Here is a 22,656-nt window from a genome sequence, read left to right on the forward strand (position 1 = left end):
TGATAACAAAAATAACAGCAAGTCGTTGACAATTATTCTACACTGCCTTATCGACGCGAGTCTAGCTTTCTGCCGGTGTTTCCTCCTCTGCCTTTCTCTTCCTAGCCGTTGGGAGAAGCGTGCTGGCTTCCTTCGTGGTCTTCAGAAGGTGCTGCTCAGCCACCGTTTTCAATCTTGAAAGTGGGCGAGCAATATTGAACACTGCATTCAACGAGTTGAAAGAGGCTCCTCGTTTTGCCATCAGCCCTAGCCCAACGCCAAGAGCTTGCAGAAGAGGCACCGTGTGGGCTTCCAGAAAATGCAGCTTGGGTGTTATATGCCCCAAGCGCCGGTGAACAATCTCCTCCCTGCATGCCGTCATGAAAGCGGCGATGTTCCTTTGGAGCCTTACAATGTCGCCGTTGCTGATTTGGTTGCAGTGGGAAAATCAGCTCGACAGGAGGCGTATCCCGTCATCAGGCCTTCATACAGTTTTGAGATATTTTGAGCGTTCTCCAGCAGTTCAGGACAGCGAAACTGGGCTACAGGAACACTGGCACTTGTTTTTGCAGTGACAACAGTGGGCTGCAATGCTCGATGTACATGATTTCCAACGAAGGACCCACTGTGGTACACTTGGCGTTTGATGAGGTGGTCTTGAAGGACAGGTTCAACTGAGGAATAACATGGCCCTTCAAAATCCTTACTGCCAGTGACCTTCTGGATGTCGTTTAGCAGCCTGGTGTCCTTGGTGCTGTGCAGGTCGTGCGTTTGGACAGCTGTCTGGTGGAGCTGCTGCAATTCTGCAACAAACTATTCTCATGACATCCTGGTCCACACGTTGCTGCGCATGAACTGCAACGAATTGCAACTGCTGCTCGATTGCGTGTTTCTGCACAGCGGCATCATTCATGGCCAACTCTTCAGACCGCGCTTCAGCATGGAGCTGGCAAAGTTTCGAAAATGCGGCCAGGTCACTGTCAGCGGCAGCACACTTTGCGGCATTCTGGGTGTCAAGCTCACGGATCTCCTTCAACATGGCATCCAACATCCACTTGAAAATCCCAATATCCAAGTGCAGGATCGGTATGATTGATGGCGTTGCTGATCTGTACGGGCAGAATGCAGTGGCGGATGACGTTGTTGTAATGCTTTGCATGTGAGAGCCTCGAGCCAGCTTCAACATACTTTCCATGGTCGTGCGCGAGGGTCTGGAGTGAGCGCGGCTGCTTGTCATCACTGCATCTCTCCTCTTGGCAACGAGCCAAGTCCGTCTTTAGACAACGGCAGTGGAGATATGGACGCAGACCGCCTGCTCTCTCCAGAGAGACCATAGTTTGCCGTTTGGAATTCATAGTCTCCAAACAAGAAGACACGTATCTGTTTTCTCTCCCAGTGGGTCTGCTGCAGTTGCTCCAGTTGGGGGCAGCACTGCCCAAGCGCTGTCTCCAGGTTTGCTGCACTGTCCTTCTCGTTGAAGATGTGCACCGGGATCGTGTTTCTCGTCGCATTCGGGTTGTGAGTATTCGCAATCTGCATGCTCAACTTAACCCTCATTCCGGGTTGTGGGGTCCAAACAGACCCCAGGGGTATGACTTTTGAAATATGTTTACTTTGCTGCATCACATCTCCCTGAAACTTCATGTATTCCTCAACAACACGATAACCGAGATAAATAAATAGTCTGGGTTAGAGGTTCCGCCGCCGTGGTCGCCACCGACTTTAAGTCGGTAGAGCATGAGACTCTTAATCTCAGGGTCGTGGGTTCGAGCCCCACGTTGGGCGCCAATGTTAGGATCGGGAGATCTCACGAAAGCAGGCACGGTCACAACAGGACCAGGATCAAAATAATAGTTCAAGTCGACAACAGTTAGAAAGAGAGTCTGAGAGGTTCGATTGAAAGACAGAGAGAAAATGTCCCAGCCAGAGCTTATCAAGGGCCTGGGTAGCTATGGAAATATATGTGCTAAAGCGCGAGTCCAGCTACCCAGGCCAAGTGAAATTGCGGAGGTGGCTCCAGAGTGCCATGACAGTCAATCGCTCTCCTTTAGGACATCCAGAAAGTGGAGAACAACGCTGATCAAATCAGGGAAGAATACAGCTGCTGCCATTGGTATCTCTCCATCCTTTTGGGTGAAGGGTAGCGCTGTATACTTCGGCAGTGCCCTAGCTACGAACCTCCAACGGCGATGCTACGCACCTGTCTGCACTGGAAGCATGTCCGCTGTCCTGTCCATGTGTAATCTTCTGTTGTTGTACATCGGGAATGAGTGGCTCCTGAATGTTGACTCGCCATTATGTGTTTCAACAGTAAAGCCTGCCCTGCCTGGACGCCCTTGGTGCAGCGGAAACTGTCCTGATATGACACGATTCCGCTTGATTCAGGGATGCATGTTCGATCCACAGCACTTTGGTGCATGAGAATTTGTCCTGTCAATACAGGATTTCACTTGGAACAGGGTCTGGCATACACAAGTTTTACTGTACTACAGAACGGAGCGCCACAGAACAACCAGGCTAGAATTTCACCAAGCACAGCATATCAATGTACCGTATTTTACCGGTTGTAAGGCGACCCCGGTTATAGATCGACCCCCGTATCCGGAGGTCTCAATTCTGCGTTTTAAAGGTTTCACCCAAAGAAGCACTACTAACCACTCCCTGCTATTAACACATCAACAAATCATGTAAACATTCCTTATTGGAGGTTATAACATCCCAATCCTTGAAAAGGCCAATAAACTGGAGAAAAAAATGTGTACACATAGTGCACTCGTGCATGCAGTGCAGGTCATTTTTCGTAAGATACTGATAGTTCCCGGTTATAAGTCGAATCCCGGTTGTAAGTCGACCCCCACCCTTTCTCCTTCTATTCTAAGTCGTAGAAGGTCCTCTTACAACCGGAAAAAAATACGGTATACACGGTGACTCACTGCGTATAGACTGTAATGCATGAAAATAAGAACGGTCTAGGCTAGGAGGCTGACCCCCCCCCCCCCCCAGTTCTTCGGTGACCAACAGTGCTGTAGTTGTGATGTAGCTGATTCATTGCTCTGCTTCCTCCTTAATGTTTTCCTGCTTTTCTCCGTGCAGATCATTTCAGAGAAAGGCTATCAAACGGGCTGCGGCGGCGGTGCAAGGAGATCGCTGACAGTGGCGGAGTTTACTGCGCAGGTCGGCCAGCATGTCGCACACATCCTTCAGGCGATCCCGGGTATCAGTGCCTATGAGGCGAAGGTCAAGGAGCTGGCAGTAAGCGTATGCTGTTTATGTGATGTGTGTGTGTGTGCGCGCGCGCGTGTGTGTGTGTGTATGTGTGTGTAGCGGCTATCACTTCGTAACATAGACAACGTCTATATGCAATGTGTGTAGTGACAATCACTTCATAGCACAGGCAGCTCAGCTATACAATGTGTGGTGAATAACCTTTTACGCAATGTGTCGAAGAATTTAGTTGCTCCCAACCTGGGCCCCACGCTTCATGCCGAGTCGAGTGACACGTCTCTCCGCTACTTCTCAGTTTGCAATACAATGGATTCTCGCTATTTCTAGTCAGAGAATAGGCAATTATGGCACACACACCCATCCGCTGCCAGCACACACCAGTTTGGTACAACAGACACTGTTTTCTCCAGAATTCATTGGTGACTACTTCTGGTTGGGAGAGCCAAAGAGAATGAAGCAGCTCGAAGTACTCGTAGTGCAAGATCAGCTTTTCAAGAAGTGGAAGATAGGAAAGTGGAGCCAGTGAAGAGGTGTCACATGCTAGAATGGACAGCAAGTGAAGTATATTCGCTAAGGAGTCCATTTTCACTGGGTTGAAACATGGCTGGGTACACACTTTGATCTGTCTCTAAAAGGACGAACAGTCAATACTGGAGTTTGATGTACTGTATATCACCTTATTTTCGGTGTTGTAAAATTTCGGTAAAAGCCAACCCCTCACCTTTCGGTGTAAGGATAAATTCGGTATGCATGGCACCAAAAAAAACAAAACAAAAAACAGCTATTGCTCTAATATCTCCGGCTAGGCTCCACATATATGTACATGTATATGTACATGATTGTACTATACATGTATATACCAGTATACAAGTTTATTTCTTTAATTTGACAGGGATTTTCATGATGTTTATATATTTTTGGTATTTCGGAAAATTTAGGTGTAATGTTAAATTAGGTGATCCAGGACCAGTACCGAAGTTACCGAAATTTAAATTACACCGAAATAAAGGTGTTATACAGTATCCTGCATTCCTGTAGCATCATCACTCATGCATCGTGCGATGTTGTGTTGTGATGTTGTGTTGTGATATGATGTTGTGCTATGCGGCTGTGCAGGACCTGCTGTGTGCCGATCAGCACTTGTTCATCTACGGCACAGTGCTGCTGCAGTCAGCAAGTAAGCAACGCCACGGTCACAAGCTGCGGCGTATTCTACAGGATGTGCTGGCTGCTGGCCTGGAGAAGTGAGTTGTTACTTGCCGGCTACTGGTCATGGCGACAGTGCCTCTGTTACAGCTGCTGCTGCTGCTGCTGCTGCCACTGCTGTCTGTTGGTACTGGTGCTGATGCTAATGCAGCTGGTGTTATTGTGCATGAACACTTTAAGCACTGAACCTTACTGTAGCTGCCTCTCAGATTTCATCACGTAATGCTTATCGTATGTGGACATGTGACGCGATGTGTCGGCTGAGCTTGTATCGAGACAACAGATGTACCTGGTGTAGCTCTAGTTTAGCGGTCACATCACGTATCGCCAAGAGTAGATAAACAGAGAGCGGCAGAATTTTTTGTTGACGTCACCTTTTTTCAGAAAAAAACGTGCATTTTGCCGCAGAGCAGTGTGAGAGCACGTGCTGGGCACCAACCTTGCAATGTAAAGCCTGGCCAAGTGCACGAGGCAAAACTTTCCAAAAGACTCGCAGCACGTGCGTCGTCGAAAAGATTACGTCAACAAGAAATTCCGCCGCGGGCCAACCCATCCCGGAGTTGCACACTCTTGTTTTTCTACTCTTGGTATCGCGTCTAGTGAAGTGACACATGATTTGAGCTTGTATCATTTCTTTGCCGATGTATTTTACCTGAGCTCAGTAATGTCAAGTGAGAATTCAAGTCGGCAGGAAAAGCGCGAGCTCCCACGTAGGGAGCGACACAATTCCCTCAGTAATAGCGTTATAAGCATTGATAAACACGAGGTCAATGCTCTTGCAGAGTGAATGGGAAAGAGCAGGTCTGCTGAGCTCTGAACTTCTGGTTATCAGTACGGTACCAGTACCACCGTTCAAATATTCCATGTGTTCTATTGGCTGTGTGGCTGTGTGCGTGTGTGTGCTTCAGGAACCATGACGTGCTGCAGCTGAGCCTGGTGCTGTCCAGCAATCCCGGCCACCAGCGTGCCGTCATGTCACTGCGCTCCATGATCAGTCGCCAGGCACTGAACCCCTCCGACATCACCGTGGTAAGTCTAGTTGCCGGGGCAACACGTTACCAGGACCCGAATTAGATGATTCTGATCTGCGAAGGGCAGTACCAGTCTCGATGGCTGTGTGACGTAATGTTTTAATGCGGCCATGGGGGGGGGGGGGGGGGGGGAGGACACAAACCGGTGGTGAACAGGTTTGGAGTGCTCGTGGAGTAGAGAACGAAAGAAAAATAGGGAATAGGGGTGAAACGAGTATCTATTTTGACCAATCGATCACTCGTTCATAATATTCGATGAGTATCCGATTATTTCGAGTATTTAATCAAAATTCAAAAGCGCTAGATTTGTGAGTTCTCGACCAATTCGGAAGAAATTATTTGTGAACATAGAACAAAAGTCGCCAACGTCTTGTACAGAGTGTAAAGTAACGATTTTCATCAGTACTTTCATATCTCAGAACGTTAACTAACGTTCCTTGCCGTGGTGATCGCATCGTCCAAGTCATAAAATACCGACCCAAAGGCATGCATAACGCATGCGCACAGTGGATGAGTGGTACAACAAAAGTTTTTGAAAAATAGAATGCCAATACTAAAAATAAATAAATAAAAAACGATCGTGCGCAAAATTTCGAATACTCGCTCGTTTGAAATTTTCGAACGAATGCTCGAATATTCGAACTAATCGTTTCACCCCTAATAGGGAAGAAAGGGCTTTTTGCTCTGATTTGCAATTGTTTTGGTGAGGCAGGAAGCTGTTTGACACCTAGCGTGCAGTGTTCTGCATCTCTGTTGACTGTGAGAATGGTGACACCGTAACGGTGGATGCCATGAGGAAGCCAAGTGGGTCGAACACGGACATCACGTAGCGCAGTACTGTCCGCTTGGTTGCTGAGACGCTGTCGGACTGTGCTGTTAACTTTGCTCCAACGGCAAAAACTGAGGCAGTCGCTGTTCGGATTCCATATGAGGCCAAGTGCCTTCTTTGTAGAAGCGTTCCCGGTGGCGAGATTCACCCCTTCAGATGAGCGAAGTTGGGTGGGTATTCTCTCTAGAACCTGGGACGAGTTACTAACCCAGTTCCGGATCTCGAATCCTCCCCTCAAGAATCACCGCTGCTGAACGGCTGATGGCATCACACTCAGTAGCTGCACTGTCAAAATAATCATCCATGTAGTGGCTGTCAGTGATGGCTGTGACAGCTTCAGACAGATCTGGACGAAAGATGGTGGCACTACGGTTCTTCGCATACTGAGCTGTGGTCGGAGATGAGACTGCACCAAACGTCATTACTTGCATCTCGTATACATCTGGTGGGCGACTGAGGTCGAGGCCTCGCCACAGGAATCGTTGGGCCGGTCGGTCCTCTGGTCACACACTAACTTGATGGAACATCTCACGAATGTCACCACCGAAACCGTACTCAAAGCGACGAAAGTTCAGCAGCACTTGTGTCAACGGCGTTAGCAGGTCGGGTCCAGGCATCAGGAAATCATTGAGACACTTGCCGTGCGATCTCCCGGCTCCATCAAACACAAGTCTCAGTTTGCCCTTCGTCGGGTTCACCACAGCAAAGTGCGGCAGGTACCATGTGTTAGGTGGCTCACATGCGGCCTCTGCTGCTGACAGGATACGTGCATACCCGTTCACCAGGTAGCTGTCGATCTTCGCTGTATACTGGTCGTTACCTCTGCCAGTGATGGCAAGTCAATCTGCGCCAAATGTGACCACTGTCGAGCAAGTTTCTGTTGGTTAACAAACTGCTTCGGCAGACTGATATTCGCCACCGTGCGGACGTTCTTCAAGTCAAACTGCCCACCTCCGTCTCTAGGTGAGATACACAGGTTGACGCGACATGAGTTGGCATGGTGCTGACTGTGATTCCCAGTCCTATTCAGGTGCAGGGGATCTACCGGACCAGTAGCGCCCAGCTCCCTGGCAACAAGCTTCTCGTCGACAATGCTCACGGTGGATCCTTCATCCAGGAGCGCATGTGTCTTGACGCTATGCCCTTTGGACACTGAGAGTGACACCGGCACAACACGCAGGGCAACCCGAGTCCGCTGAACGGTGTGGGAATTGACGCTCTCCTGCTGTTCAGTATGGCCACCGCTGTTCCTGTCAGGCAGGTGCACTAGTTCATGGTGACGCTTTTCGCAATCACCAACGGAGCAGCGATTCCGGCTCTTGCAGTGAGTTACCCGGTGGTTGCAGCCGAAACAAAGAAAACACAGCTTCTTCTCAGCTACCCATTCCCTACGCTTATGTAGTGGCTCTGCTTTGAATCTTTCACAGCTGCGCAGCAGATGTTGGCTGCTGCAGTAATGGCAGGAAAAGGGTGCACACTCCTGCTGTCTAGAGCTGCCGCTGTTGCTCACTGAGGTGAGGGTGGTCTCACTCCGGGTTCTCTTGTTACAATACTGTCGGGCGCCGAAGAACTGGGGGGGGGGGGGGGGGGGAGGGGGGGCAGGGTTCTAGCGTAGCTCGTTCTTATTTTTAGTGAAAACAGCTGTTTCGTTCTTATTCAATGGTACAGTCTTACATGTACATGTATGCAGAGCTATACGTCTGAGTGTACATTATAGTGTACATGTACATTACGGTTTCCGTTCTTATCTTCAAAAACTCCAGCCTAGGCCGTTCTTAAAAACTGGTGAAATCCTAGCCTGGCCGTTCTTCAGCGCCCGACAGTACTGTACTGCTGCCGCTGAAAGCTGGCACTGCCTGTCTTCAGCACAGTCACTCTGCCTGTCTTCAGCACAGTCACTCTGCCTGCTGCACTGGCACCCTGCCACACAGCCACACTGAAAAGGCATCCAGCGACAGCTTCTCCGGATCGAAATTGGCGATCATCTCGCCCTAGTTCACTTGATGGGTACTGCATGCGCTGCGGAGCCGGTAGCGCTATTGGCAGCCATGCCAGACATTTTAGAGAGGGCTTTTGAAACCGAAGTACTACGAGGTGAATTGCGATTTCTGGACATTGTACATTTCTGGTAGGGCTGAAACGATCGTGGATTTTCACCTATCGATTACTGTATAAGCAGAAATATTCGTCTGGAATTTAATTTCGTTTTTTCCTCCAAGGAACTTTTGGACTAAGTTAAATGCCCGACTAATGTCGATTTGTCCGGCTTTTCTATACAGTCTTATGATCCATGGACGAAATTTTCAACCGGACGAACTCCCTTTCTTTGTAGTTGGACGAAATTATTGACCGACGAAATGTTCTGCCTCTACAGTACTCTTTAGCTTAACGATCGATTAATCGATTATTATCGTTAGCAAATAGTGTCAGAATTTTGTGCAAAGATTACTCTGTTTCCAAAAGCTAGGCCTTCATAATACCAAAAATCTGCATTAGTGACAGGGTAGCTCCGAAACATGGCAGTTTTGAAGTCAATTTAACCTCAAAATATGCACCATGCCTCTGGCAACTGCATACTCACAGTGGAAACTGATTCAAACATCATAAAACGAGGGTTTTCAGTACTTTTTGGACTCAAAATCCCTAACGAGTAATCTATAACGTAACGATTACTTGATTGATAAGGAATTATCGATCGCTTACCGAGTAATTGGTATAATCGTTTCAGCCCTAATTTCTGGACATTTCGAGTAAAATAATTTTCGTCGCGTGTACTTCAAAAAGAAGTAGAGTCAAGTCATTCGAGTCGATGAAGTTTTTTCTTGCCGTAGTTGACAGCTTGGCTGCTGTAGTTTCTCCTCGTGTCAATGCCTTGTTGATAGCCTTTGCTTGTGCGGCATTTCGACGAGTTTTGCGGTACGATGTCGCATGAGAATTTTGAATTTTGAGTAAAATAAGAAGTAATGGACGAATCGTTGGCTTCGCCATGTGCACTGCACTTCAGATCCTGTATAGTCTTGGAACTTATAGTCTTGGAACTGGTGGCTGGAAGTGTGAAGAGGCAAACTGCAGTCCACCAATAGAAAAAAATAGAAAAATGGTGCAGTATAGGATGCCTATTGAAAATTTATATTTTCATGTCCAGAAATCCATACACTGAAAATTAGGCCAACAAATTAGCCTGTCAAAACCGTCCTGCTATCAAGTCTCTGGGATCACAGCATGAGCAATTGTCACATATTTGGAAAGATGAAGGATTAGGCCATACAAGAAATACAAAAAGATATGAAAAATGTGAAACATACAGCCAGCGGGGCTCTACTTTATTTTTATGTCCAGAAATTGCTATTCACCTCGTACACGTCACTAAAAAATTCTCTTTTCCTCTGCCACAAAGCATTATTTTAGTTTGAAGACTACACTTCGGCAGCCGGTGACAGCCGAGTACCTGTTCACCATGGGGCCCGGCCGCAAAGCATTATGTCGTTACGCCACTGTTTGAAAAGCCCTCTAATTATGTGCTATTTCACAAATAATGTGTCTGGGCTGCGATCTTGTCTCTCTGCTTCTGACCACCTGTAGCTGAACCGTCTCTACTCCAGCAGTAATCCACCGCCGGTGGAATTGCTTCGTCAGCCAGTGTTTCTCGGTTAGTATGTGTGTGTGTGTGCGTGTGCGTGTGTGTATGTGTGTGTGTGTGTGTGTGTGTGTGTGTGTGTGTGTGTGTGTGTGTGTGTGTGTGTGTGTGTGTGTGCATGTGCGTGCGTGCGTGTGTGTGTGTGTGTGTGTGTGTGTGTGTGTGTGTGTGTGTGTGTGTGTGTCTGAGTCTGTGTCTGAGTCTGAGTGTGTGTTCCATATGGTGCAGTGGTATGTGCAGTCGGTTTCTAATCGAGAGGTTGCAGGTTCAATTCCCGACGATTATGGTCGCACACGTCTCTCTTCTCTTTCTTTTTCTCCTAGCTTTTCTTTCATTCTCCTGAGTGGTTACCAACAGCCAGTGCATGCTGGGGTATGTGGTGGGGGTATTAAAGAAAGAAAGACCAGGCTAAAGTTAGTGGCGGTCAATTCATCAGCCTTGCTAGCTGTTGAATGGTGTAATCCCAGCACAAGTTGCTTTGTCCAACATAGCTTGTTCGCTATCATCGCTTGAGCAGTGGGAAGGAGCATGAGTATGAGTGTGTGTGCGCATGGGTGCGTGTGTGTATGGATGTGCGTGACACCCGGTGTTGATAGTGTCGGGCTGTGTAGCTCCGGAGCTCTTACATTTGTTGTGGATCTCCTTAGTGTACTTTGCTGCCACTATAGCTGGGAATAATACATGCAGGTGAAAACTCCACCGCACCTCTCTTTGTAGTCATACAATGTCAATGGCGACAAACACACCATCATGCATGTCATGTACATGTAATTCCAAGTATTGGCTTGGTTGTACCATGGAGTAGTAAAATACCGGTATTTTACTACTCCCTGGTGTATTAACACCACTGCTGTCCTGCTCCATATACAGCTGTGCTAGGTGTAATCCAACCCGAAGTGGAAAACTAGCACTCCCCTGTATCAGTTCCCATTACATCACTGTATTTGTACATGATTGCTTCCACAGTGTTCATGCCACCTCCAGGGTGTCAAGGGCCGTGCAAGTTGAGAGCGCCAAACATGCACTTTGGGTTGGATTTCACCTAGCGCAACAGTACTTGAAGCACTTGATGTATGTTAACAAGAGTACATGAAAACCAGAGTGTGCAGCTCAGATGGGTTGCTGTCACGGCGGAATTCCGTGATTACATCATTTTAGTGATGTAGTGCGTACAAGCAGGATTCAAGCAGGTCTCTTTCTGCACAACTGCAGCTCAGTTGTACGCACTACGCCATTTCCCGCCTCAGATCTGCGCCAAATATGATGTAATCACGGAATTCCGCCGTGACAGACACCCGTAGCAGAAAAGGCCCCAAGCTGCACACTCTGGTTTTCATGTACTCTTGATGTTAAGTCATACCTACCGTCCTCATGAGTGTGTGAACGTGTGTGTGTGTGTTTTCTGTCGTCTTTGCAGAGCTGTTGATCACATGTTTGTTCAAGCCTGGCAATGTTGTCAAGCCCGATCATCTGCCCATGTACAGCTACCTGCTGGTGTATGCCGGCTGCGTCTATGAATCAGGCAGGCAGGTGAGATTGAAATTGTATGAAAACTAAATCAGGCACATGCTTGTACGTAAATGTGTACCTGTATTCACCTGTCTTCCTATTTTGAGCTTCCCAAAGTGCACAGTATATGTATCGTGAAACTTCAGTATAAAGTACCAGTACCCTCGATATAACACACTTTTCTCTTTCCATTGAAGATTTATCCCAGTAAGCATTTCAGGTTCAAACAATTTAGAGTGTGTTGGTGGACGTGGAGAGCTCGCTTGTTTTGGTCTGGCCCAACTAGAATATGTGTTAATTTTATATTAATTGTGTCACATGGCGGGGCTTTAACACTTTCACTGCTAGGCTGACAACATGTGATGTTAGGCGGATGTAGCCACTTGTTGTCCAGTGAGAAACCTTTCACTTTTCGTTGTACTGATGTCACACTGTTGATGAACTATCACCATGTTACTTTCACACGTGTACCAGCTTGCACCCGCAGCATCTCTGTTTTGCATTATATTTCTCGGAATATTTTGTAGCACATCCAGCGCATGCGACACTTCTCGCCACTGTGTGATGTTGCACCTTTTGTCTCACTGTCTATCCCTGTATAGTAAGGGGTGCTCCTTTCTCTATCTCTTTTTCTCTCTATGTAGAGACCTTACTATCATTTCTCTCTCTTTACTCTTTTTCTTTCCCTCTTCTCTCTCTCCCTCTTCTCCCTCTTCTCTCTCTTTCTCTCTTTCTCTCTCTCTCTCTCTCTCTCTCTCTCTCTCTCTCTTCTCTCTCTCTCTCTCTCTCTCTCTCTCTCTCTCTCTCTCTCTCTCTCTCTCTCTCTCTCTCTCTCTCTCTCTCTCTCTCTCTCTCTCTCTCCGGACAAACCCCTCACTGGAACTGGAAACCTTGCCCTGTGGTGGTACTGTATGCATAGTCAATGGGTTGTGTAATTTGTATAGCTGGTTTGAATTATCAATGACAGTCTGTTGTTCTGTCCTTACTTTGTGTGTGTGTGTGTGTGCGTGTGTGTGTGTGTGTTTGTCTGTGCGTGTTGTTGTTGTTGTTGTTGTTGTTGGTGTTGGTGTTGGTGGTATTGGTGTTGGTGTTGTTGGTGTTGGTGTTGTTGTTGGTGTTGTTGGTGTTGGTGTTGGTGTTGGTGTTGGTGTTGGTGTTGTTGGTGTTGCTGCTGCTATTGTTGTGGTTGTGTTGTGTGTGTGTCTGTGTGCGTGTGTGTATGTGTGTATGTTACTCTGGCTTTGCTCTCAGGGTAATCACACCGTCAACACTAGCGAGCTGAAGGACTGCCAGCAGAGACTGGGCATTGTGCGTGCCATCTGTCGCCGTGCTGACTCCTCTCTGTCTGACCTACTGGCTGAACTACCTGTACTGTTTCCTCACCTAAGGTACCGTGGACTTGTGCTTAGTAACACCTGAGGTTCCGTGGACTTGTGCTTAGTAACCATCCCTGAGTGCAACTAAGCCTGGTCTTTGCATGCAGAGATGTTTCGTATGCATTACAGGACCAGGCTGACTGCATGTAGCTATGTTGGTTGTAACTCCAGTGCATCCCTACATCAGTGGGTCACATGATATCAGCCATGTTGGTTGCCGCCTCAATCGCTCCCTGCATCATGATGTTGGTGGCCGTGTTCGCTACACTGTTCAGATACCATGTACAGTTTCTACACACCGTGAGCACATGGTCACATGGCAGTGAGATGTGAAGCAGCTGCAGTACAGGTGGTCATTGAAGGCAGGTTTTGCTGTGCATAGACACAGCCATGCGTTACGTAGACATCAGACCATCGACACAATATACTTTATGGCTATATATGGGTTTGTGAGTACATGTAACTGTACATTGTGTTCTTTTCCTATCTCCTATTTATTGGCTATATAATACGGAGCTTCCGTGCTTGCTGTTTCCCTCTCTGCTATTTGTCTCACTCAGCTTGTCAATAATCGCCATGGCAATGATGCGCTGGTGCGCCTTCACTCTCAGCAAGGAGAGTGTGTTCAGCGTCGTCACGGACACCATTGCCTTGCCATTTGTGATACTGGACGAGGTAGGGGCTGTGCTGTGCCACGGTTTGACACTGTATCAAGAAAGAGTTCATAACCAGGATGTGCAGCTGTAACTATGGCCCAGTGTGCGGCGCACTGCCTTCATTATGTGATTGAACGGAAAGTTTTTATAAAATTTTACAGTTTGCGTGACACTCAATCATGAATTTTAAGATCAAGGCGCAAATGCAGCTCCTAAAGCGGGCATCCCCTGCTTTTCAGCTACAGCCCATCTCACTATGCCTATCTTCTTTTTTCATGAATCACCGAAGTCGCTACAACCTCTTCTTTTTTTCATGCTGGCAAAATTAAAATGGCTTTTCCTAGCGTAGTTGGTTATCATCCCCTTGGCAATGAACATGGTACATGGTGTGTGTGTGTATCCTTGTGTGTGTACGCGTGCGTGTGTGTACGTTCAGATTGCCACCTTGCACCCTGGAAAGCATCAGGAGATATTTGATCTGTACGTGCAGCTGACCAACAACACTTACCAAACACTGGATACCCTTGTTCAGGTCAGTACTGTCAGTATTACCGCGTTGCATGACTACTGCACCACTAGCTGACTGCGTGACCACTGTATCACTAGCTGACTGTATGACCACTGTATCACTAGCTGACTGCATGACCACTGTATCACTACATGACCACTGTATCACTACATGACCACTGTATCACTGCATGACCACTAGCTGACTGCATGACCACTGTATCACTAACTGACTGCATGACCACTGTATCACTAGCTGACCACTGTATCACTAGCTGACTGCATGACCACTGTATCACTAGCTGACTGTATGACCACTGTATCACTAGCTGACTGTATGACCACTGTATCACTACATGACCACTGTATCACTAGCTGACTGTATGACCACTGTATCACTAGCTGACTGCATGACCACTGCACCACTGTATGTATGTACAGTGCTGCTCAATGAAATCCGATGGCGTGAGTCAAGCTTGCGCCCTGCACCCAGCACCCAGCTCACCTCCCAGTGTCCACAGGTCTAGTGCTACACAACGTCCGGCACGGCACTGACTCCACTTGATCAGATTTCATTGAGCAGCACTGTACATGGACATACCTATCCTGACACACTGTGTATACAATACATGCCTATCCTGACACACTGTGTATACAGTACATGCCTATCCTGACACACTGTGTATACAATACATGCCTATCCTGACACACTGTGTATACAGTACATACCTATCCTGACACACTGTGTATACAGTACATGCCTATCCTGACACACTGTGTATACAGTACAATACATACCTATCCTGGTAGGGGTACATAGACCTTTGCAGGTATCATGGATGAGTTGAATATACCCAGCGTATGGTTCTGATCAGTAGCATGGTGTGCATGTGCCATCAGAGTACATGTAGTAGGTAGATCAATGTTCAATGCTCACTATGTGCTACAGTATACTGATGTACGGGGACATGTGCCCCGCAGGATAGGAGTAGCTGGAAAGTTACCTTGTACTGTGCTTTTGCCTTTTTAACTTGGAATATTCCTGTGTGTGTGTGTGTGTGTGTGTGTGTGTGTGTGTGTGTGTGTGTGTGTGTATGTGTGTGTGTGTGTGTGTGTGTGTGTGTGTGTGTGTGTGTGTGTGCGCGTGTGCGTGTGTGTGTGTCCTTTGTGTATCTCTGTGTTTGTCTGTCTGTATGTATGTATGTGCGTTTTGGCTGTAGTTGGAGCTGAAAAAGACGCTGATGGATCGTTTCCTGCACCTGATCTCTCTGGGCTTTGTCCTGCCGGTCCTGGGCTACATTCTGACATGCACAAACGAGTCGTTTGACAGGTCCGTCCTGCGGCACTTTGTCTCGGAGGTGAGTGGTCACTGTGCATACAGCCTGTCATACAACCCCTATGTGTACTGGGTTCCTCCAGAGGTATCTGGAGCCCCTATGTGTACTGGGCTACTCCAGTGGTGCCGATGTGGTGACAAAGCGACATAAGAATGCTTGTTCAAAGAGCACCTTCCTACAGGGTTGTGTTGTGCAGTGTGCTGCTCAGTGAAATCTGATCGCGTGAGTCAAGCACACAGCGGCAGGTGTAACCGTTCAGCACGCACAGAAGAATGGTGTTGTTGGATTCGACATTGTTCTTAGAACGAGAAGGTTCTTTTATACTGTAAAAGCCATTATTCTAACGAGTAGAGGCGCATATATAACGATTTCCCAAAATTGACTGGTTTACGTGTACCAAAGGTAACGATTTTCACTCATTCTCAACGCTCAATAGGACAGTATATGTATCGATTTCTGTATAACGATTTCTATTTTAACGACAGATTTCTCCTCATTAACTCGTTAGAATTAGCACTTCGTTATATATGGCTTTTACAGTACATGGAATGCGTACGCACATTGCGCTGACAGGCCGTGGCCTAACTGTAAGCTGGCGCGTAACACTAACAGCTGTGTGATGCAGCAGTCGCAGTCACACTGCTACAGCAGGTGCCGTGCAGCCCTAGACCTGCGAACACTGTGATGTGAACTGGTGCAGGCCAGGGCGCAGCGTTGATCCATTCGATTGGATTTCATATTGAGCAACACTGCAGGTGTGTTATGACGTGAAGTTTCATCTTGCTCTTTGATTCTAATGAATGTACTATTGAAGCGTGGAAAAGGAAGACCTTTGCTATCAATGTCTCTACTCTCAGACTAGCTAGTATCAATGTCTCTACTCTCAGACTAGCTAGTATCAATGTCTCTACTCTCAGACTAGCTAGTATCAATGTCTCTACTCTCAGACTAGCAATACATGTATGCCAATACCACATGGTCTGTTTCTGCTGCTGCTGCTGCCGTCGCTACCGCTCTCATTGATGTTTCTATACGCCTACAGCTGTTGGACATGGTCGGGCCTCCGTTTTCGCAGCAGTTCATGGATGCATTGCTTCCCGTGGTACGCAACGCTGCGGTGACGTCATCGCTACGAGTGCCGGACGGCTCCGACCCCGTGTCTGCGTTTATCGGTAAGGAGTGAGCGAGGGTTTGGATCATACAGCCGATTGCCCTCTCGCAGGCTGTTTACAAATCTCTTTGTGACTTCGGCAGAAGACAATGGCTGTATGGGTTAGGGCACAGTCAGGTACATCTACTTCCAGGCCTGTAGACAGGCAATGATGGTGACAGGCATTGCTCCATTGCCGCCCATCCATTCCAGACTGGCACATGTCATGTGGCAAATAATGCAATGTGTCCAGGGAGACCCGTGAAACTGCGGCTGATGCTGATGCTGCGGCTGACGGTGCTGCGGCAGATGCTGATGGTGCTGCTGCTGTGGCTGACGAGACTGCAGCAGATGCTGGTCCTGTGGCTGACAGGACTACCAATGACTGATTCGGCATGTCTGGTGTGATGGAGTGCTGTGACGGCGTAGCAGCGGGGGCTTGCAGTGGTGTCAGAGTAGAGATGTTGGTGTGCTCAGAAGTTTCTGATGCAGGATCAGCGCTGAGGTCACTAGCTTCAATCTCCTTCAGGAGTGGATTATGCAGATTAGTTAGCATGGCACAGACTTGGAAGATTTCGCTTGAGAAAGAACGGTATTGGTAGGGGATGTAGTCGAGAATGGTGAAGATCTTTATGCGTTGTATGGCTCGCTCCACATGGATACGAGCTCTTGCGATGCGGGCAATTACATTTGCTTGAGCAGCGGTAAACTGAGGAGTAGTGAGTTAAGGAGGAGGATTTAGAGAAACACCAGCCGGCATCAAGTCATGGATTAGGAACCCTTTATCAGCGAGTACCATATCACCGGCTGTCAACGTTGACAGTACCCCACAGTGGCGAACGACTTTGTCGCTGGTCGAACCTGGGTAGAGACGACTGACGTAATTGACAACACCGTTCGGTGCGACACCCACAAGACCTTTGAAGGTATTTTTTATGTTTGCAGTGGGAATGGGTCCACGTCTGAGTGTCCATACGGCTTGGAATTGCAATTTCGACTTCAGTACTGTAATGTTCTCCCGACGTCCTTAGTACGTGTCGAGAGCACACCAAAATACCAACTCAACACGGTCTCGTTGTGAGGCAAAGAACCCTTTTCATTATCAGTGCAATACCACAAATAGTCGTGAAGGAAACATAATACAGAACGTGACAGAAGGGGGTACTCCATATCCGGATCTAGTAGAGTACTTGAGGGTACGCTACGGTGCATGAGACATCTAGATATGGGATGAATCATGAAAGGGATACCGTAACGGATAGTCTAGATCTATAAAGAGAAGAGTACAAATAAGAGAACAAGCATGCACAATGGGTACACACACACATACAAGATAACACTACAAGTACAATCAAGTATTAAAGGACAACTGGAGAAAGTAGAGAAGGAGACGGGCAGAGAAGTCTTGGTTTTTTTTTGTGACGACGGAAGTTGCGACGGAATGCCTTGATAGAGTGCAGTATGAAGGACAGAAAGCCATGTGTGGAAGATATTAGATATAGTAGTGTGCGAAGTGCCGAAACGTAAGCCGAGGTCAGTCAGGCTGAAGTTTCACCGCAGCTTCTTGAGGGTGATGAGCAGCTGGTCCTCCATTGGCACCAGCTCCACTTGCCAGCCCTGGTAATATTCCATCGGGAATCTCGTGCAAAGACGAAACAGGATACGAAAATCTTCAGCAGACGGCAGGCCGGTGTAGTGCCGGACAAGTTCAGCTTTTCGTTTCCGGGAAATAAATTCAAAACAGAACTGGACGTCCAACTTCGCTTTTCGCTTTTCTAAGGCACTAACTTCAGCCTTCTGCTGATTGCACTTTACTTCGAGGATTGATGTGTTGATGCGTTGGAAAAGTTCAAGCAGGCGTTGCATAGTAGTTGCTTCACGTTCAGCAGCTTCACGGTCAGCTTCACGGTCAGCTTCAAGTGGGTCAGCTTCAAATGTGTCAGCTTCAGATGGAGCAGCTTCAGTTGGCTGGTTACCATCCTTGTCCGTATCATCAATAGCTAATACCTTTACAGTCTGTATCATCAAAATGCCGAAACGTAAGCCGAGGTCAGTCAGGCTGAAGTTGCGGTGCAGCTTCATGAGGGTGATGAAGAGCTGGTCCTCCATTGGTACCAGCTCCACTTGCCAGTCCTGGTAATATTCTATCGGGAATCTCGTGCAAAGACGAAACAGGATACGAACATCTTCAGCAGACGGCAGTTGCTTCAGTTGGCTGGTTACCATCCTTGTCCGTATCATCAATAGCTAATACCTTTACACTCCGTTTTCTGCTCAAAATAAATGAGCGTTAGCAGCCAGCCCAGCGAGCTGGCCCAACCTGCACGCATGCGCGAGTCACGTGGGCACGCGCCCTTCAAAATCCTGTACAATGTCTCTTGCATGTCATTGCTGTTTGGACTTTCGAGCGTGCAACTTGCGGAACATGTGTTCCCAAACAATTTTCTTTGTTGTGAGGTGGGGGGATGCTAATGGAGAAACAGTGAGAAATGTATAGAAAGGAAAAAGGACCAAGGAACTACAAGTTACACTATAATATCCACTAACACCACCAGTTACTTAACAATCAGCTCGTGCGGTAACATTGCACGACACTGAGCGACGGTACTGCCGTTCTACAACTAACTGGCTAACAGCTCTAGCACATCTTGGATGCGCACTCCAACAAGCATCCAAGATGTGCTAGAGCTGTTAGCCAGTTAGTTGTAGAACGGCAGTACCGTCGCTCAGTGTCGTGCAATGTTACCACACGAGCTGATTGTTAAGTAACTGGTGGTGTTAGTGGATATTATAGTGTAACTTGTAGTTCCTTGGTCCTTTTTCTTTTCTATAAATTTATCCTTGGCTCTCAATCCGAGTCCAAACAGTGAGAAGCAAAACAAAAATGAAAGACTTGCCCGTTGATGGTTCACAGTGTTATGAAAATTAATACTGATCTGGTCCATCTACTAGGATTCACATAGCACACTTGATATAGGAAGGCGAAACAAATTAAGAAATGGCTTGAGCAGTACATCAAGTTTAATACAGGTGGAATCCTGATAATTCGAATATGGCTTAATTCGAACATACCGCTTAATTAGAAGTTTTCCAAGACCGATTTCTATCAATACGATTCCCACATAAAAAATTCTGATAATTCGAACCTCGAACTGGATATGTCCGGTTAATTAGAAGTCCCACAGATTCCACTTACATAGAAAATGTGTGGGATTTGTGCTGATAATTCGAAGTTAGCAAAGTGTAATTCGAAGTTCACTGTACATTGTACTGGTCAGTTCAGTTTGCATGAGCAGGCTGTGCAGGTCAGTTCAGTATCCTAAAATCTGTGTCTAAGGTCCATAGCGCAACTCTGCGTGACCATGAGAGCATTTTGACATACATATTGTGTTGTTGATTCATGTTTGGATAATTAGAATGTCCGGATAATTAGAAGTTTTTTCCTGGCATTTTGAGGTTCGAATTATCAGGATTCCACCTGTATACGAATATCTTACATTGACATAGATAACATACCTTCTATGCATTGGGTCAGGGTCCTCAAAACCAAACGCCTTATCCACGTACAGGTTGCCTACACATATCCTTACTGACAGATCTTCCTCCATATATCTCTGCGCTCTGGATCCCTCGCCGGGAATCGGAAGAAGCTGCACCTGCGATCCTCTGTCCTGTGGTTCCATTCCGCTGCAAAACACTGCACCATGATCATACGATGCCGCTCTGCCGGGTTAACCCTTTATGGACTGCCAAATTTGTACAGGAAAGAAGCGACATGCGAAAATCAGTAATAACTCAAAATCGGTGTACATTAGCCAATACAACACCATACATTTTCGGAAAGTAGATAGGATAAGCTGTCCAACATCATCCTCGCCGCCGCTCTCGCTACTAGCAGTATCAGCAAATCCATCAGATAAATTGTTTCTTGAATTTCTGGGATATCATCATCACTATCACTTCGAACTCGTCGTCATCAGACTCGTCAAGTGGGTCGCCAGAACTGTCCTCATCAGAGTTCCAGTTCAGAATCATGCCGATGGCATCGTCCGCATTGTCGTGCCATGACAGTACTCGTACTGAAATTTTAGTTCTGCATGCTCGCGCAAGCTCTCAATTTTTTTTCTTGCGCGGCCGATTTGGTCAACATTTTGACTAGGGACCCCCGGCGAATTTAGCACCATTGGAAAGATATGGATTTCGTCTTTTGATTTGTAAAAAATATCGCCGAAAACGTGCGGTGCTCCCAGAAAAATTCGCGTTTCAAGTTTCGATCTTATTATATCGAAACTCGTACAGTCCGTCCACAAAGGGTTAAGACTTAAGAGTATACTGGGTATGGAGTCTATCGACAACGGCTCCCACAGTTCTTCAAGTGGCCTCTTCTCAAAATACCGCTTCTTTCTGCTTCGAAAGTATGGGAAACAGCATCAGATGAGCTTGACGCGAGTGGACCCAAAAAGCGAAGTGGATCCAGTTGTGTTTGCCAAGCGACGAGTGATGCCATCACTTTCAAGCCCTATTGGCCTCTTTTTGATGGTAACCAGCTAAGTTGAGTTTTGATGTTTTGATGTTACAAGTAGGTGTATACTACGCACTGTAAACCGGGAAACGTTTGCGCCGCCGGTGTTAGTGTTCTTGATTTGCAAGCACGAATTTGCGCCGGAAGATGTTTGCGATTGGAGTTGAATTCCTCAGTTTCTTTACTACAGCTCTACGTTTTGCGCCGGCTTACTTTTGCGATTTTGCACCTATCGTGAAAACCGCGTAGGATTCCAGATCGCAAAGGTTTCCGGGTTTATACTAATTATATTACCGTATTATCTCTAATATAAGCACAGTCTCCAATAATAGAACACCTTGGGGCGGCATTCAAAAAATAAAGTGCTCAGTCTCCATTATAAGCACACTGTATATCGGTACCTGGAAAAATGCATGTACCGTATTATCTCTAAAATGCAGTACCGGCGAAAAAACCCTGAAATGTGTGTGTCCGACATGAATTTGGCATGGCACCATGCCTCTGAAATGAGGTTGAAATAATAATGGAACAGTCTCCAATAAAGGAACGTCTCCATTAATAGCACGGGGCGGAGGTACATTGAAAAAATAAAGGACCGTGCTTATATTAGAGATAATATTATTCATTTACACGAAACGTTTAGAGAGCGACTAATTCCCTGTTTAAACCAGCTGTGTACTTGCAATGTAGCATCATTGTGTGTTCATACGTGTCTGGTTTCTGCCGTGTGTCTGTCATTTGCAGCCTACTGTCAAAACGAGACAGCATAGTGATGGTTGCTGTAAATGTGGCTGCTGCTACTAGTGGTGCAACGCAGATATGGACGTGCACGTAAAGTGCTTAGCGGTATACGTATCTGATCTTCATCCGAATCGTGTTGCAATAGTTTATCCTGCTGTATATTGGTGTAGATACATCCCACCCCTCTCTCTCTCTTTCTATTCCACTTGTATACATTCTTACACACACCCATCTCTCTCTCTCTCTCTCTCTCTCTCTCTCTCTCTCTCTCTCTCTCTCTCTCTCTCTCTCTCTCTCTCTCTCTCTCTCTCTCTCTCTCTCTCTCTCTCTCTCTTTCTCATGCGGTACATGCATGTGTATTAACTGTATATCTGCTTGCTTCACACAATGTGTACAAAATGACTGTGTACATAGCTACTACATGTAGTATGCAATCTGCCCTGAGATTGTCAAACATCCCGGTGTACATACATGTATTAATCATAGTGACTCGACCTGTAAATAGAGGATGATATCTTGTACATACATTTACTTGTCGGCTCTTCATTGCTTCCGCTGATTACCTTGCTATATCCCCTGCTGCCCTTTACCTATAGATCTGCTGTTCTAGGGGGCACTCTCTTTGAACTTACTGCCATCCGTGCTATTTTCTCTTTTAAAAAACATTTTTGTATTATTTTTACGATTTTAATGTTGTGTCCCCACCCGGTACCCGGACACTTGATGCAGGTGTTAACATGTTGTAACCTGTGGTGCAAATGCAACTTTTCTCACTGCTCTGCCCGTTGTTGACATGTACATGAGGTTAACATGTTGTAACCTGTGGTGCAAATGCAACTTTTCTCACTGCTCTGCCCGTTGTTGACATGTACATGAGGAGATGGGGGATCTTGGGAAGCTGTGTCCAAATTCAGCCAGCAGCACGGCTCACATCATACGGCAAGATCTCTC

The 22,656-nt window shown here is 46.8% G+C and overlaps 1 protein-coding gene across 2 annotated transcripts in view; it reads left to right on the forward strand.

Moving 5' to 3' along the window:
• LOC135818423 (negative elongation factor D-like) overlaps nucleotides 1–22,551 on the forward strand; it is a 35,886-nt gene extending 13,335 nt beyond the window's left edge. For both annotated transcript variants that reach the window (XM_065331798.1, XM_065331804.1), the window contains exons 6-16: nucleotides 3,073–3,231; nucleotides 4,321–4,448; nucleotides 5,319–5,439; nucleotides 9,853–9,919; nucleotides 11,325–11,437; nucleotides 12,668–12,804; nucleotides 13,353–13,467; nucleotides 13,885–13,980; nucleotides 15,176–15,313; nucleotides 16,335–16,464; nucleotides 21,709–22,551. In XM_065331798.1, the coding sequence (XP_065187870.1) occupies nucleotides 3,073–3,231; nucleotides 4,321–4,448; nucleotides 5,319–5,439; nucleotides 9,853–9,919; nucleotides 11,325–11,437; nucleotides 12,668–12,804; nucleotides 13,353–13,467; nucleotides 13,885–13,980; nucleotides 15,176–15,313; nucleotides 16,335–16,464; nucleotides 21,709–21,734 (1,230 nt within the window). In that variant the 3' untranslated portion in view covers nucleotides 21,735–22,551. The remainder of the gene's footprint in view (nucleotides 1–3,072; nucleotides 3,232–4,320; nucleotides 4,449–5,318; nucleotides 5,440–9,852; nucleotides 9,920–11,324; nucleotides 11,438–12,667; nucleotides 12,805–13,352; nucleotides 13,468–13,884; nucleotides 13,981–15,175; nucleotides 15,314–16,334; nucleotides 16,465–21,708) is intronic.
• The last annotated feature ends 105 nt before the right edge of the window (nucleotides 22,552–22,656 follow it).

Source organism: Sycon ciliatum, chromosome 1 (assembly GCF_964019385.1).
Source record: "Sycon ciliatum chromosome 1, ocSycCili1.1, whole genome shotgun sequence".
Taxonomy (NCBI): Eukaryota; Metazoa; Porifera; class Calcarea; order Leucosolenida; family Sycettidae; genus Sycon; species Sycon ciliatum.